General features: G+C 42.9%; 1 protein-coding gene across 1 annotated transcript in view; it reads left to right on the top strand.

Annotated features, from left to right (window-relative positions):
* The window catches only part of LOC138487325 (uncharacterized), a 2,513,852-nt gene that overhangs the window by 2,329,249 nt on the left and 167,509 nt on the right, over positions 1–17,094 (top strand). Inside the window, exon 94 of the mRNA XM_069613924.1 lies at positions 6,423–6,545. Within this exon, the coding sequence (XP_069470025.1) occupies positions 6,423–6,545 (123 nt within the window). The remainder of the gene's footprint in view (positions 1–6,422; positions 6,546–17,094) is intronic.

The raw sequence follows: 17,094 nt of genomic DNA on the forward strand, positions 1-17,094 counted from the left end.
TCGTCTAGCACCTTAATTGCTTTTTGAGATGTATTTACACATGTGTATGCTTTCATGGCCTAGTGCCAAAATAAAGCTAATTTGGTTGATTGATATAATTGTTAGCAGCCCATTCTCTCCAGCCGACAAAGAATATTTGTTGCATATGTTTTAGCTAAGGATCAATAAATGGTAAGGGCCTATAGTTTGAGGGGGACTCTCTATCATCCTTCTGGTAAATTGGAATTATTATGGCACCCTTCCAGATAGCAGGAATGTTGTATTGTATGTAGTATTAATTCTATTAAATAATTTCAGCAGAAATGGAAGCCAGATGTCCAACTCATTCTTAAAAAGATCTACCGGCAGATGATGATCTGTGGTTTCTTCGCTGATCTGAGATTTCCTGAAAGGATGCCATGGTTTGAATAACGTTTTTATGTAGTCAGGTGTGAGGAAGAGTAGGTGTTTGTGAATGAGACAGAGAATACAGAAGGTTATTTGTTGTTGTACTGGAAACCAATGTATGCATATGAGGACATTGGAGGGGTGATCTCTTGTATTGTCTCTTCAGAGAGGAGTCTGGCAGCTCTACTCTGTACTATTTGGATCCATTTCACGTTTATTTTCATGGCACCTGTAAGCAGGCATATGCAGTAATCCAGGTGTGGTAGGACTAGTGCATGCACTAGTTGTAGGAACTGTTGGGTTTCATGGTGGGGATGTAATGTTTTAAAGGGTGGATCTTTGAGTTAAAATTCTTACAAATGACATTGATTTGCATTTCAAAAGCCAAATTGGAGTCAAATATCTCAATGAGGCTAAGCTTTAGTGGTATGTTTTGGTGGTGGGTCAAGGCTACATGCCATGGGAACCTGGATGTCTGTCAGAGCTGTTGCTGACGGTGGTCAGTCAAAATCTCGAAAAAATAATCTCGAATAACAATAAGGTCGAAAAAAAAAGACCGAAAAAAAAGTCTAATTTTTTTTGTAATTATATATTTATTTTGGGGTCCGGGATTAAAAAAAAAATGGTAAAAAAAGGGGGGTTAGGGGGGGAACTCCCCCCAAAAAAAATTCGACCTTTTTTTTTTCAGCCTTTTTTTTCGAGATTTATTTTTTCGAGATTTGTAAATTCGGTATTATGACCATAAACCGTTGCTGGCATTATGGGCTCTATCAGGAGTTGGGTGGTATCCCGGCAGTAAATCTGCCAGGATAACGCCTAACGCAATTAGCGTTGCCGCAACTTGGTCTGACGCTATTATCAGCGGATCACAAGTTGTGGTGGATCACAAGTTGTGGTGGCTGGGTAAGTCCATGAGACTCAATGGGGCATTTTTGGTGCAATTACTGCAGCAGTAATTGCACCATAGCAATAGCGCTGAAAATAGGTCAAAACTCGCAGCATTCACCTCCAGCTCAGAGCTGGAGGTGAATGCTCAGAGTTGCCCCCAAACTCGGGATTTGGCCAAGTTGTAATGTGGCAGTAATAGTGTTACCACTGCATTTTTACCGCTCTGCCCAACTCCTGATAAGGCTAATGACTTCCATTTCTTGATCATTATGGAGCACACTACTTTCTGTCATCCCCTCGTGGACCTTGAAGATGTATAAGGACACAACCCCTTGGTACCTGAAGTCAGGACCCAATCTGATTAAGATTTGGTCTATGCTGTAGTCAAGTATATAGATAGAGCTTGGTTATCCAGAAATTACTTTCTGGATAACCAAGTAGATCCCTGGTAGAACCCAAAAATCTTTTCTTCCCCTGTCATCTATACATTGGACTGAACTAGATTGAGTTCTACTTTGAGAGGATAGTTCATAATATACCATTATCTTGTTGTAGTCTTAACTAGTATGTATTTTCATTGAAATCATCGAATTCTTTTTGCATTTTGGTAAATTATTACCCAGTAGGGGGATTGATTGGTGAGAGAGTAAGTTCCTGGAATTATTTCTTTGTCAGCCAAGAAAGATTTGAAACAGTCTAGGATGGTACCACCTAAGTGTAGGTTGTGGTGGAGGTGGTATTCTAGGATTTGTGGTAGACTATATAATATGCTGCCTATAAGTCAGTTAATATTAATGTAGTGAGTTGGGTTTCATCAAGGATCTGAGGGTGGTTTCCCTGGATATCATTGAGGGTGTTCTCCATTCCTCCAGTTGATCTGAAGTATGATTGGCAATTGTGGTGTACCCCATGACTTGCTGCATGATGGCTTTTTCTAGTGTTTATGCTTAAAAAGGGATGCTGGTGATTTGTGGGTAGTTTAATAGAATTGATGGAGCAGTACAGGCCAAGGGAGCAGTGTTATGCGACGCAGGACTGCAGGAGACGCTGGCTGTTGATCCGTAGCATGGTATGCTACATCCAAGCATCAGATCCTTTAAGAACCAAGGACCGGACCCTCTGTGGCAAAGCCTGCGTAGGCCAAGGGTATGGTGTTGTGCTATGCAGGACTGCAGGAGATGCTGGCCGTTGATACATAGCACATTGTGCTACATCCACGCATCAGATAGTTTAAGAACCGAGGACTGGACCCTCTGTGGCAAAGCCTGCGCAGGCCAAGGGCGTGGTGTTGTGCAATGCAGGACCGCACGAGACGCTGTCAGTTGACATGTAGCACGTTGCGCTGCATCCACTTATCGGATCCTTTAAGAGCCAAGGACCGGACACTCTGCAGAAAAGCCCAGTCAGGCCAAGGGCACAGTGTTGTACAACACAGGTGTTTGGCAACAAAGAAGCTGCAGCCCAGAGTGTGAGTACGCTGCACTGCCGTCAACCTTCAGCGACCGTACAATAACAATGGCGTGGGAAAGGGCAGCAGCCATTACTGCTCTCCACCAAACTGCTCCACCCATGCGCATATTCCACTTAACCAATTGTATTTTTCATTTCACTGTCTACGTGCATCAATTTGGCTTCCTCACTCACAGTTGCAGCACTTTGTGCTCTCTGCTGTTTCTTTTTGTGTTTTCCCTCCCTCTACCACACCTCTCCATGGTGCTCTCGGTCTCAGCCATCTTCTCTAACTGCTTCTCTATCACCTATCTTATCCTTCTCATGACGTCTGAAAGGAAGAAGTTCAAGAAGGACATCCTGGTCTCCAATCCAGGCCTTCCCATTGTTGATACCTATGTTAGTGCCTCCTCCAGACAGACTCTCACCGACATCCTCTTTGTCGGTCCCTCTCCCAAACTATGGACCACTCTGGGCTTTTCCACAACCTTTTTGACTCTCTCTCCCTCTCTGTCCTTCCCTCTGGTCCGACACACTCAGGCGGAGACACTGTGGATGCTCTCATCTCCCCAGACATCCCCCTCTCTAACCCTCTCACTACTCCACTCTTCTGGACTGACCACTTTCTGCTTTCCTCTCACCTGAAACTGTCTGTCCCCGTGGCAAAACCTACTCCAGCACTGCCACTTTCCTTCGCGGTCATTAGACTTATGAAGTAGGTATCAGTTGCCGCTTTTGCCTCAACTTTCTCTCCTCCTCCTACCCCTGTGGCTGACTCCCACCTTAACACAGCCCTCTCTCTATCTCCAATGCTCTTGATATCCTTTTTCCTGTCATGAGGATCTGTCTCGGAGTGCAATTCCTGGGATTACTTGACCTGGCCGCTCTGAAACACAAGTACAGAGCAGTCGAGCAGAAGTGGAGGACATCGGGCTCATCCTCGGACAAACTGGCCTGCCGCCTGCTCCAAAGGCAATACAGACCTGCTGACATTGCGAAAAAGAGGGTCCAAATTCAAGCCCGCATCTCTTCGGCCTCCAACAGCACAGCCAAACATTTAAAAATCTGCAAGGAGATGGCCAATCCAACTGCAGTCTCTACCTCTCCTATTCCTTCCCAGGCACTGTGTATGTCCCTGGCCTCTCATTTCACCACTAAAACTCAGGACATCCGGTGCACGCTATCCTCCTCTCCTCTTCGATCTCTCTCAGGGCCCCTCCGGCCATCCTTCCTTCTCCTCTTCTTCTCTCCTCTCTGATGATGTTAAAGTATCATCCAAACAGGTGCTTTCCTGCTCCTCAGAACCATTAAGGACACTATTGTTTCCCTTGCTCCAGCCTTGGTCGATTTCTGCAATCATTCCATTGCCACTAGATCTTTCCCCTTTCCGCTCAAGCACTCCCTTCTGCGCCCCCTCCCGAAAAAGCCTTCTGCTGATCCTTCTTGCCCGGCCAACTATCGGCCAATCTCTATTACTCCTTTCCTGGGCAACCTCCTTGAGAAACTGCCCATCTCTCAGCTAAACCTTCATAATGAATCTGCTGGTTATCTCTACGACCAACAGTATGGCTTCAGTATGGCTTCAACAGGATTGACCAGAGGCTTGCAAACTGCTCTCCTGAACTCCCATGAAGATTTGCTTTCCAACCTTTACTCCAGCTCTCACTCTGTCCTTATCCTCCTTGACCTCTCCTCTACCTTTGTCATGATCATCCACATCAGTGTGAACCTTGGCATCACTGGTCAGGCTCTGGCATGGCTGACCTCCTTCCTTCTGGACCGACCCTCTCAGGTCCAACTAGGATGTTTTCTCTCCACCACCTCTCTCTCCACATATGGTGTTCCCCAGAGCTCTATTCTCTCACCATTGCTCTTCAATGTCTATCTTCCCCCTTTGGCCCACCTGATCTCTATTTTCTCCTCTAGCTTTCAGTGTTATGGGGATGACACACTGCTCTCTTTCAGGCTACCCTCTGCCTCCTCTCCCACTTCGCTCATTCCTGACTGTCTATCCGCTATTCAGCGATGGTGCACCTCTAACGACCTGTGCCTTAATGCCAGTAGGGCAGAGATTATTCTTGTTGGGACCCCTGCTCCCATTTTTCCTCTCTCCCTCCAGATGCCCTCCATGGGCCACCAACCCCCACCCTCCCGTGAGGCAAAAAACCTTGTCATCATCTTCAACTCTACTCTCTCCTTTTCTCCAAACATCACATACCTTGCCAAGAAGGGCCACTTCCAGCTGTGCCTCCTGAGAGGTATCCTACCTTGTGTCACCTTCCCCAGATGCTCACTGTCTCCAGAGCTCTGGTTCGTTCCAGGCTGGACTACTGCAACAGCCTCTTTCTTAATTGTCCTAACTCTACTCTTCACCTCTTCACCCTCTTCAACAAATCCAGAACAGGACTGCAAGACTTATCCTTGGCCTCCAGCCCAGGGACTGCATCTGTCCAGCTCTGAAATCTCTCCACTGGCTCTTGGTGGCTGCAAGGATCAAGTTCAAGACCCTCTGGATTATCCACAAGGTTTTCTGGGGCCATGGTTCTCTCTATATCCAACACTCTCTACCTAAATATTGTCCTTCTAGAGCCCTGCGCTCAGCTACCTCAAACTCTCTGTGGGTCAGACAATTCTCCAGATAATTGGGGGCAGACATCTCTCCTCTACAGGGCTCTCACTCTGGCATGGCCTCCCTGCCCCTCTGAAACTTGAACCGGATTACCGAAGTTCTATTCTAGGACTGCACCTGTTTCGTCCTCTGCTGTCCTCACACTTTCTCAGAGCCATGCTGCCCTGACTGCACTTTCCCTCTTACCTCCTCCTTGCACTTCTCCCCTCAGCCTCTCCCCGCACTTCTTGTTAGTCTTGCACAATCTGAATGTCACAAGGCCTAGTAAGATCGTTTGGCTTGTCACCCACCTGTCTCCCGTCTCTTGCCTTATGGCGCCTAGTAACACTTGTGTATTGGCGCGTAATAAATACCAAATCATATCATATCAATACCAGGTTTCTTCAATATCAAGGTTTTCTCAGCATTCTTCAGTGGTTAGGTTCCATCCCTGATCTTAATAAGGCATTTCAGAGGTCAGTGTAAGCTGGGCATAAATTAAGGTGTCAGACTAGATTACAAAACCATCTCCTTGATTTAAACGTGGAGTTGTCTATTTGGTTCACAAAGAAGTTACTTTGAGTAACTCTGACTTACTACTAACTTACTCACAGAGAATTAAAAAAAGGTGGAAAATAATGTTCATCCACTTTTCTCCTCCCTTTAACATACTGCCCCATTTAAAATGACACTGCACGCATCATGACTGAGAGTGGATCTTATTTTGCACAGCTTTTTAAACAATATTTTGAAATGACGTACAGCCATCAGACGTGCAGATTACGTGCATGTTTCATGGTATTTAGAACCTTCAACAAATGCATAAAGAATACTTTAGAAATAGTAAGATGTGCTCTGTTACAAGTGATGCTTCCCAGGTATGAAGTATAAACGTTGTTACTGTATATGTTATATGAATCTTTAAAGATGGACTGGGACAATACACTGCCTCATACTCTTTGCATTCAGTATAATATGCCAATATTCCAACAGGAAGAAATAGGAAAGAAAGGTTTAGGACACAAATAAATATTTACAACATAATGCAGTGTAACATTTTGTAAAAAGGAATATTTTTTTCCAAATTCAGGTTGAAACTCTGAAAGCAGATGCCAGCGGTCATCTGTCTCCACATCCTGGAACATATGCTGATGGAGAGGGAGCTGGAGACAAAATAAAACTTCCTGAGACCATCGGTTATTGTCTATTACAGGTAAATCCACAAATGTTCCTTTCATCTGTTTTGGCTCTAGAAATATTGCGCTTGTTTGTGATTAATATCCTATTTTGACTGACTTTAAACAGAACAAAACAATTCTTGTTTGTCATTTTTATGGATGACATGCACTTCGTTTATGGATGTTCAAAATGCGGACACAATACCATATTTATATAATTACCACTGCATTCCCACTGTTTTTTTACCACACCGCTGAACTGTTAATGAGGTCTATTATATATTTTATGGCAGTACAGTTTAGAAATGGGGTTTGTTGGGCCTAGAATTGGAGCTTGTTATTCTCTCAAAGAGGAACAAGGTAGTGTTAGGGATGTATTAATGTTATGTGAAGGTTGCCTTATTATCTTGTAAAGAAATTGTGTGTCAGAAGTCTTGCTAATGGGCACAGGGCAAAGGCTATACCTCAGAGTATACACTGTAGATTAGGAGAGATGCACTAGGTAATGCCAGCATATAACATAAGATGGGTACATACCTAGCTGATCTGAGTTGTAACAGATATTTACAGTATCTACAGGCACCGTAGCTGGCTGTAAGCAAAGAGACACAGGGAAAACAAAGGCAAGCAAATTCACTGGGCAACACGGATGGATCAGAAAAAGGGTGTACTGGAATATGATAAGGGGTCTCGAGCAGTTAGGGAAAGCCCTTCCGATCGGTACCAGAAAATTACTCAACAACTTTCTTACAGCAGCGTCATAAGTTTGGCGTGCTCAAGAGACTGTTGTACTCAGTGAAAGGGTGAAACTGGAGACCATATACTGAGTCTGGTAAGGCTCCAACGATCTAGATGAAGACAACTGAAGTCTTTCCCTTATCTGATCTGAATGGAGACGAACCAAGGGGTCACAATGTAAGCATATACAGAGTGGAGGCACAACAGTGGACCAAAATGTAATACAGGTGGAAAGCAGCGTAGAAGGAAAAAAACAGGTACAGGACAGGTAGAGAAACAAAATACAAAGCAGAGACTGGAATATCAGGACACACAAAGCAAAGGGCCCAGACAAGATAGGTTGCTGCCAACACATAGAAGGGATTCAGGAAACTCAGAGTACTTAAGAATAAGCACTAGAACTATGGACTAAAGTCAGGTAATATCGCAGGGAAGGATCAGACAGGTAACTTCAAGAGACTGGGATTGCAGAGAGAAAGAGAGAAAAGCTAGAAAAAGGACAAGTCTGTGAAGCAGAAATGCTACCAGAAAACAGGGTGTTTGCAGAAAGTTGGACAGGCAGCAGAGATATCAGAACAGAACTGGATGGCCTTAATAGCAAAACAGTACAGGTGCTGAAACATAACAGCAAAGGCAGGCAGGGTTTCAGATGTCAAAGGCTGGAAAACTAAGGAAAGGTTCAAAAACAGGCAGACTACAAAAGCAGACTGGAAAGGGTGCTGCAAGGCAGCAACAAAAAACAGGATTCAAAAGCCAAAATCAGGGTATTCAGGAACAGTGTAATAATTGGTCACAGGCACACAGAACAAACTCCGAGCGGATGCAGTTGACTGAACAACTGCTTCTGTTCAAAGTGAGTTTATAAAGGCCCTTCCAGCCAACAGCCCAACAGGGTGGAGCTGACTGCACTCTCAGGCAGCTGTGTTCAATCAAGAACAGTTCCAGCTTCGGTAGCCTGCAGCAGTGGATTGTAATTAAAGTCTCTTGGGCTCTCTGCAGCCTAGCATGCAATAGCTTGGAACAGGTGACTGCAATCAGGGACATTCCAAGACTTTGTAGCGTGCTTCAAACAAAGGTACTTTGTATGCCTCTTCCAGCTTCTGCCTCTTAGACAGCATAAATGTGCCAGAATGCATCTGCTGGTTTAACCCATAACCCGGAGTGGAACATGACATTAGGTTGGTCCAAAATGGCAGTGATAAAACAAGTAAATGAATGCACAGGCAGTTTGTAGGTTTTAACTTCACAATTATGCCATAAACAGAGTCTCTGAATGTGCACATGTAGCAGTGCTGTGTGGTAGGTGGGTAGGATTGTGACATTATGCTAACATGGATACTTTGGTGAATGGTCTTCTAGAGGGAAAAAAACGCTGTTATTTTCAATATATTTTCCCTAAATAAAATCTGGGCAAAGTCTCCTTTTATAGAATGTATGCTAGGAATTCTGATTATGAGGCTTTCGCTCTGATTTAGGAGCATTAGGGATTTTGCTAGATGCCCACATGATGATGAAAGTCCACAGATTTACCTACATGAGCTGGGAGACATGCGAGAAGGCAGCTGTTTTTGCAGCTTTTTCTAGGATAGCTCTGGATATCTGGTTACAGCATATTACTGCAAGAATAGCATATTTTAAAGGAAGTTTGTCTTTGTGTTTGCAGTCTTACGACAGAGAAGGATTTTATTTAGGTTTTTATATTTCTGACTTTATTGTTGGGTTAAGAAATGTACTATGCTATAGATGGCAATAAACTTGTCCCTTTTGGAAAGTGGCAGAATGTTGTGGGGGTAGCAGTGTGTTGGAGGGTACACTTCTCATGAAGTATGTATTCCAGAGACACACATCAGCCTTCTAACAACATATTGTTATAAATACTCCCTTTGAGGCAGATTGAGCACAGATTCACGCTGATCCGGATGGCCTAGACATGTTGTGTAGCATTGTAATAAATTGTAGACATTTAACACCCGAACATAAAATGAACATCTCAAAATGCCTCCTCCTTTATCCATGAAGGAAAAATGTGAGATGTCTTGTTGCACGGCTTCCGATCACATTCGGTTTAAAGTAGATAAAAACAATATAAAATATGTTTTTGTTTTGTTCCTGGGTTGAAATAGTGCTTACAGATTAAATTGTTCACTGTGTGACACTTCACAACTAAGCATACTGTTTCACATATTCACAAATACCTGCATTGGAAATGTGTGCTATCTTCCTGTTATGCAATACAATAGAGCAATGGATCCTTCAGTCAATGATTATTCTTGACCAAACTCTACAGTATGCAAAAGAAAAACAATGAATTGAATACTGGTAACAAGAAGGTACAGTAACTTGAGAATGACAAGTACAAAAGTCCTGAAACAACTTCACAAATGTGCAAGATGGCAGCATATTGATTCAACATCTATATGTATAAAATGCTTAGGTATATTTCCGTGCTCAGCTAATGCAATTCAATTCATCAGTGATAGGTTGCCCTCTGCTGTCGAAATGGCAAAGTGCACCTCTGTGTACCCTTCCACTTCAACAACACTAGCATTTTAACAAACAGAATGAGCACGGTTCTACGGGATGACCTTCACCTTCCAAATCGTAAAACATTCAGAACAATTTCAAGTTACTTCTTTCCACCCTCACTTCTCATCACACAGGGCACAGTGGTTCCAGTACCGGTTCAATGTTGCAGTATTTAAGTAGCAAAATGCCGTAGGACAAATTCCTCCTCACGAGCTAAAACTGAAAGTACGTGCTGGAATTATGCTACTGCACAATCTTATGCCATCACAGGGACCCTGCAACGGTACAAGGTTGACCATTTTGCATCTACAAAGACACATCATAGAGGATTGTGTAATCAGTGGAATTTAGATACTGTTCTCATACCCTGCATACCTCTAATTCCATCTGATACAAATATGCCTTTCAAATTCAAAAGAAAATGGTTACCTATATGTTTAGCATTTTCAATGACCATTAATAAGTCACACTGACCTATGGCCTCTCCTGGGAGTGATCAGTGGTAATTCCAATATTTAAGAAGAGAGTTATATGTGACCCTTTGAATTACCAACTGATGTTGACCTTTAAAATATACTAGAACGGCATATGTTACGCCGGGAATGGCTAGTCTTGATTGACTTGCATATAAATGAATTCTTTTGAGGGATTAAAAAGGAGCCTCTAATAACGACCTGGGTTGTATGTTTTAGACATTTAACACCTGAACATAAAATGAGCATCTCAAAATGCCTCCTCCTTTATCCATTACTGTAAGCACATGGAGGAAAATATTGAGGTATCCTCACAAATTAAGACGTGTTGCATGGCTTCCCATCATGCAGGATTTAAAGTAGATACAAACAATACAAAGTGTGGTTTTGTTTTGTTTTGTTCTGTCCTTGGGTTGAAAAAGTATTTATTGATTAAATTGTTCACAATGTCACACTTTACAACTAAACATGCTGTTTCACATATTCACAAATGCCTGCATTGGAAATATGTGCTCTCTTCCTGTGATGTAATGCAATACAAGGAGGTCATCATATACGACCAATGGATACTTCACTAAATGATTATCCTTAACCAAAGTCTACAGTATGCAAACGAAAAAGAATGGATCACATACTGGTAACAAAAAGATACAGGGACTTGAGAATGACAATGACAAAATTCTAGAAACAACTTCACAAATGTCCAAGATGGCAGCATATTGCTTCAACATCTTGATTTATTTTCAGATTACATTTTTCTTTTGATGGATTAAAAAAAGGAGCCTTTAATAAGGACCTGGGTTATATGTTTTTATTTTGGCAATATTATGTGTGTATCAGTGCTGCATGCAAATGGCCTTCACTTTAGGGTGCAAAAATAAGTACCTCACACTTCTAAACTCTCTGTTGCATACTAATTTATAGGCTGACAGGATTCTCCATGCCTCCATTCCATCCTTATAGCACTTTATTTTGGTAAATGCACATGAGCGTGTTTTGGTAGGGCTGGAGCCAAGACTAAAAAGATCTTAATTCTAGAGGGACTAAACTAGGATTGTATCCATGACCCATACTTGTAATCCAATTATTGAAGATTTGTCAGAAAGATTATTGGGAAAAGAATGTCTACATCAGTAAATTAGAAATGTACAAATACAAAATCTGATTTATATAAAAAGCACAAACATAGTTTCTGAAACTATAACTGCTTTGGTATGTACACTTCTAAAATGTTGTCCCAATCTTGTTTGACGTGCAACTACTGTAGTGATGTAGTATATCAAGTGAAAATAGAATTTAGGCTTTCTTCTACAGATGTTTAATAGAAGACCAGTTTAAAAGATAACCATTGACTTTGGATGCTTTCATTTCATACATTCAGCCTCATTCCCAGTGGTAGTACCGCTGAGATACCACCAAATGGTATTTACGGTCACCACCACTTGGTATGGTAAAATTACCACTGGTGGTATTACTACTGATGCTATTACCACCATATTACAAGTGGTGGTAGGTGGTGTTAGTCTCCACCAATTGGAGTACAGAGTACTCCATGGGGATGTTGGTGGCATTACCACTGGCGGCATTACCATTGGCAATAATACCAGCTATTTGGCTGTTTTGGGGCAGTAAGGCAGAGACATTACCTTCAACATTCAGCTCTGCCTTACTTCCTAACCTGTAGTTCATCAGTGTGGTAATGCAGCAGTTATGCAGTGGTAACTTTGCTACCACTGCAGTACCCTTTTATAGCAGTACAGTTTAGAAAGGGGATTTGTTGGACCTAGAATTGCAACTTGTTATTCTCCCATAGAGAAATACGGTATTTTTAGGGATTTATTCATGTTATGTGAAGGATGCCTTAGTTACTAAGAGACCAGGGAAAGGGTAGGAGTGGGATGAGGGAGCCCAGCGACTGTGATGGGAGCAGGTGACGGCGCGCTATATATACTGTCCATTTGGCATTTCTGGGGGGTCCAGACCTGCCCATATTTTACTCAGGGGGGCCCCAGCCAAAAAAGTTTGAAGACCACTGCCTTAGTATATTGTTAAGAAATGATGCTAACATGGATACATTGGTGAATGGCCCTCACGGGGGATTAAAGCTGTTCTTTTCTATATATGTACCTCTAATAAAATCTGTGTAAAGTCTCCCTTTGTAAAATGTATGCTCGGAATTCTGATTACAAGGCTTCAACTCTGACCTAGGCGCAATCAAACTCACAACATTCTCTCTACAAGAGTTATTCGAATCACATATCACTTTCACTTGATGCTATGTTACATGCATTTTCTGTTCAAGCTCCTCATTGCATATTTCCACAGTTTTTGCTCTTTTTATCCACGCTGGACACGTCCAGGAATTGATTTTCTGCTCTCAAAATCTTGAAAAGGGCTATGCTGGTCATACAGTGTGGTGCTAGTCTGTACACTAACATTCTCCTCATAACCTCCCTGCCCCATTCTCGTTCAGTTCCTAAAGCCATTATCACAGCGATCATAGGTTTCCTGTTTAATTTTTTTTACAGCCCCATTGAAATGGGGATGATAAGGACTACTCATACTGTTTTGTATTCCATTTAGTGTCAGGAAGCTTACATTTCACTCAAGGCAACTTGCACGCTGTTATCGGTAATCGGTTGGGCACTGTAGGCCTTTTTTGAAATAACTATTTCCTAAAGTGTTATCACACATATCATGGTAATTTCCTTCTCTTCTTCAATATCTGGCTATTTGGAATAAAGGTAACAAGCAACATTATAAAATTGGTCACCACACTTGGGATTGTTGCTGGTCCTACAAAATGACTATATTGAGAAGATGGAGAGGATTGCCAAGTATCATTCCAAAACTGATTTAAAGGATACATTAAATATTGTCTAAAAAAAAGTAAGCATCAAACATACTCCATAAAGTACAACAAACACACTAATTATCATATCAAATATATATTTTATTTTTCATTTTTATACCTAAATAAAATTGAAAATCAAAGCCCCCAAAATATAGCAATTGTGAGAGCAATATAAATCACAATATTACAAAACAGAATACTTGGTTGATTCCAAAGTTGTCGTCACTGAATCGGATGGGGGAGCCACTTTCCATGAGGCCCCCCAAAATATAGCAATTGTGAGAGCAATATAAATCACAATATTACAAAACAGAATACTTGGTTGATTCCAAAGTTGTCGTCACTGAATCGGATGGGGGAGCCACTTTCCATGAGGCCAACCCGGTGAGGCTGCTACCCGATAGTCCCCATGGGGGGTGGTTCTCAGCAGGAGAATCTAATGGGGAGGGAGGTCCCCATTGAGACTCGTGACCACCTTGGGAGAATGTAGTATCCCTTGAACCCTCCCACCTTCCCTATAAAACCCTCTCTTACCCTCTGATCAGCAACCTCAATATACCTTTGTAACACATCTCAAGTAGACACACTGAGAAGGAAAACACCCATAAGGTATTCATTGACAGTACTGACAAGAACAATAGGCCAAGAGCAATGAGAATCAATGCTGAGAACCAAAGAATGCAGTCTAGTTGTTTGAATCAACCGATTGGCCTGAGGGAGTGAACCGAACCATGTTGTCTTCTACGTCTCGACATGGACCAGAAGCCTGGCCAGCTATGCGAGGAATTTCAGACCAGAGAAGCAAGTGAGTCAGGGAGAGGAGCACATCCGCAAAGGTCCAATGAAGCAGGAAGCTTGCCGCATTGGAGGAAGTGCTCTGCCTGGGAACGAACACTGACAGAGCACAGCAAACCCACCGTTGGGCCGCTAGAAAGGCTTGCGGAAGACTGGAGAATGCTCTGGGTAGCTGGAGAAGCAACAGGAGTTCCTGGGAGACCCACAGACAAACGGATGGCAACCACCAAGACCCTGCAGGTGTCAGGGTGCCTAATCCTGAGGTTGGAGAGACCCAGAGGATGCAAAGAACCTTAAATAAAATAAGGACTGAGATACCTGAATACTCACCAGGACATAGCAGCACAGTGAAGGGGGTCCTGGACACTTATTGGGAGAACACATCCCAAATCACGATAAGAAGGAATACAAACTTTACACTTACCAATAGTGCTCACAGACCTTGGCAGGAAAGAGGAAAGTAAACTAAGGTTGGGACCTAAAAAGATCTGTGACCTTAACAACGAGAGAGGGACTTCTGGGACCCACACTGGGAAGGTGCACCCCTGATAATAACAAAGAGAAATACAAAGCCTACATGCACAATCAGCACTCAAAGACCTTGGCACGAGAATAAACCATGGATGTGAGTGTGCATGAAGTTAGAGAGAGAGAAAAGGGACATACATATAATTCTTAACACTATAATACATAGTATGAAGAGTCCACATGGTACTTCCCTGATAATGTATTTATACATTTAGGAGCATGTAAGCCTAATCCAAAACCATCTTTCATACATCACATGATCCACATCACAAAGCACATAACAGCATATGCTACACATGTTTCAGTTCTTTCAAATGTAAACACATCTCTTCGGGTGGATTAAACATGCAACTTGGGTTTGATTTATTTTAAAACAGTTACATTAAATTATAGTATCTGTGTTCTTCAGTGCTAGGTGATCAAAGTCTAGCACAATATATAATCTGCTAACACCTTAATGGACCGTTAAATTGACCAACATCATTTTCCATTCAACTGAAAACATCTTAAAGCATTCACATCATGGTCTCCCCTCCTTCAAAATTATTGAGGTTGGTATACTAAGAGGAAACCTTATCAAACACAGTACTTCTAAAAGGTATTTCCAGTTCTTAAAGTACTCTCCATTCATCACATGAACCTGGCCCATCACTTCTGGGATCTTAATGCACATCTCAGTAGTGGAAGCAGCTTTTGGTGCCAGGAGACTGAATAATAGAGTGCCATCGGGAGGGTCGCAGGCACACTGGATACTGGCTCTGTCACTGGCACAGCTCTACCTGCAGCCATACCCCCAACTTTCCACTTTACTTTCTCTTGTATTAACTCCTGACCAAAAATCTCTTCCTATCCTCCGAAACATCCTTCCGACCTCCACTTTCCTCCATGTCCTTCTCTCTTCATAACCTCCTTTTCATCTCCTTTCCACATTTGACTCTCTTCCTTGCCTTATTCACTCCTTTTGGCACCTTCCTTTTCCCCCAGTACCACCTCTTTAAATACCCACAATCTTTCACAAACGTATCACCTGTTGAGGCATGTTCTTCTTTGCAATCAATGTCCTCTAGGCCTTTCCTATCTCTCACACCTCTGGACACCACCCCTCTCCCCAATGATCTTCACAACTATTCCTTGCACCTTCTTCACCCCTCAGGGCACACTCCATCTCCTCAATTATCTTCTCCGACTTATTACTACCTTTTTCACCTCTTCACCCCTCTGGCACCACCCTCATTCGGCTACCTTGAAAAACTTGTTCTTTCAGCGCTCATGCAAAAAAAGAAAATAGAACCTATGACCTCCATGGGGTTGTGAAGGGTTACTCAAAAAAGAGCTTTCCTTGTGGCGATCACATCTACTTATCGGCTTTCCAAACTGCAGGCCTTATTTAAGACCTGTCAAAGGGAAAAGGTGGTACTAAAAACAAAGCCAGCTTTTCTTGCCAACATTTTTAGCAGTTTCCACTTGAATGAAGAAATTGCCTTGACAGTTTTTTTCAAAACTCTGTCTACGGAGGCTGAAAGGACTCTGCATACCTTGGATGTAGCCATGCCACTAAAGTTTTTTTTTTAGACGGACCAAATGGTTTACGCAAGGTAAGACACATTTTTGTGACTTTTGGCAGGAACACCCCTGGGGCAGTGGCTTCAAAGGTGTCCATAGCTTGCTGGATAGTTTCAGCTTCCTGCCCACTTAGTCAGGATTAAAGCCACATCGGTGGTCTTCCAAAGGCACTAGTACCGATACAAGACATTTGTAAAGCTGCAACTTGGGCAAACGCCCATTCCATCTGTCAACATTACGCGCTAGACTGTAGTTCAAGAAATGATGCAGCATTCGGACAGGCTATTTTATGTAACCTGTTTACACATTAAATCCAATCTCCCTATTAAAGTATAGGGCTTTGTAATCTCCCAACAGTGTGCTGGAACGGTGAAGGAACATAAGTATATGGAAAAGTTACTCACTGTAATGACAATGGTGCTCTTCGTCTCTTCCATACGCCCTCCCACCACCCCTGCTACGTATTAAACAATAAGTACAAATAATATAGTCCCGATATCCGACAAGAAAGGGACTGATGGTTGGGCAGAGCCCAGAGGGGAGATAATGCGCAGGGCCTGTCAGGACATGCACACATACAAAATAGCTCTACATTACTGCTAAGCAATGTGCTCCAGCCTGCACCCCCATTCCGTGGGACACCCCAACAGTATGGAGAAAAGGGGATTATTGACTAAGAATACCAGTGTCACCAACTTTGAGTGACACTGCTACTCTTAGTCCAGTGAGTGGGATGAGTGAGGTGATTTTTTTTTCTCCGCAAACTAGCTTCGGCATCAGTGATTTCTAAAGATCCATGGGCCTCATTAAAAGTATGCCGGTCCGGTAACAACGGTGCTGGTAAGCTACCTGCACCATTGTTACCGGACCCGCATACTCCGAGTTCTGCAAGCGGGTGCCTTTCAGCCCGCCAGGTCTGACCAGGCAGGAGAACTGCACCCGCTCGCACACCTTGACAGATGCAGCAGCAGTGTTGCAAGCAGTCCAGTGCGTCCACCCTCCCCATTCCCATTGATTCTCACACTCATTGGACTTGAATGGGAATGGGGAGTAATTTTTCCCGTAGCCCAGCAATGGGGAATTACCGGGACTGGCAGGGCTGGAATG

This window comes from Ambystoma mexicanum, chromosome 9, assembly GCF_040938575.1.
Source record: "Ambystoma mexicanum isolate Mex_15411 chromosome 9, UKY_AmexF1_1, whole genome shotgun sequence".
Taxonomy (NCBI): domain Eukaryota; kingdom Metazoa; phylum Chordata; class Amphibia; order Caudata; family Ambystomatidae; genus Ambystoma; species Ambystoma mexicanum.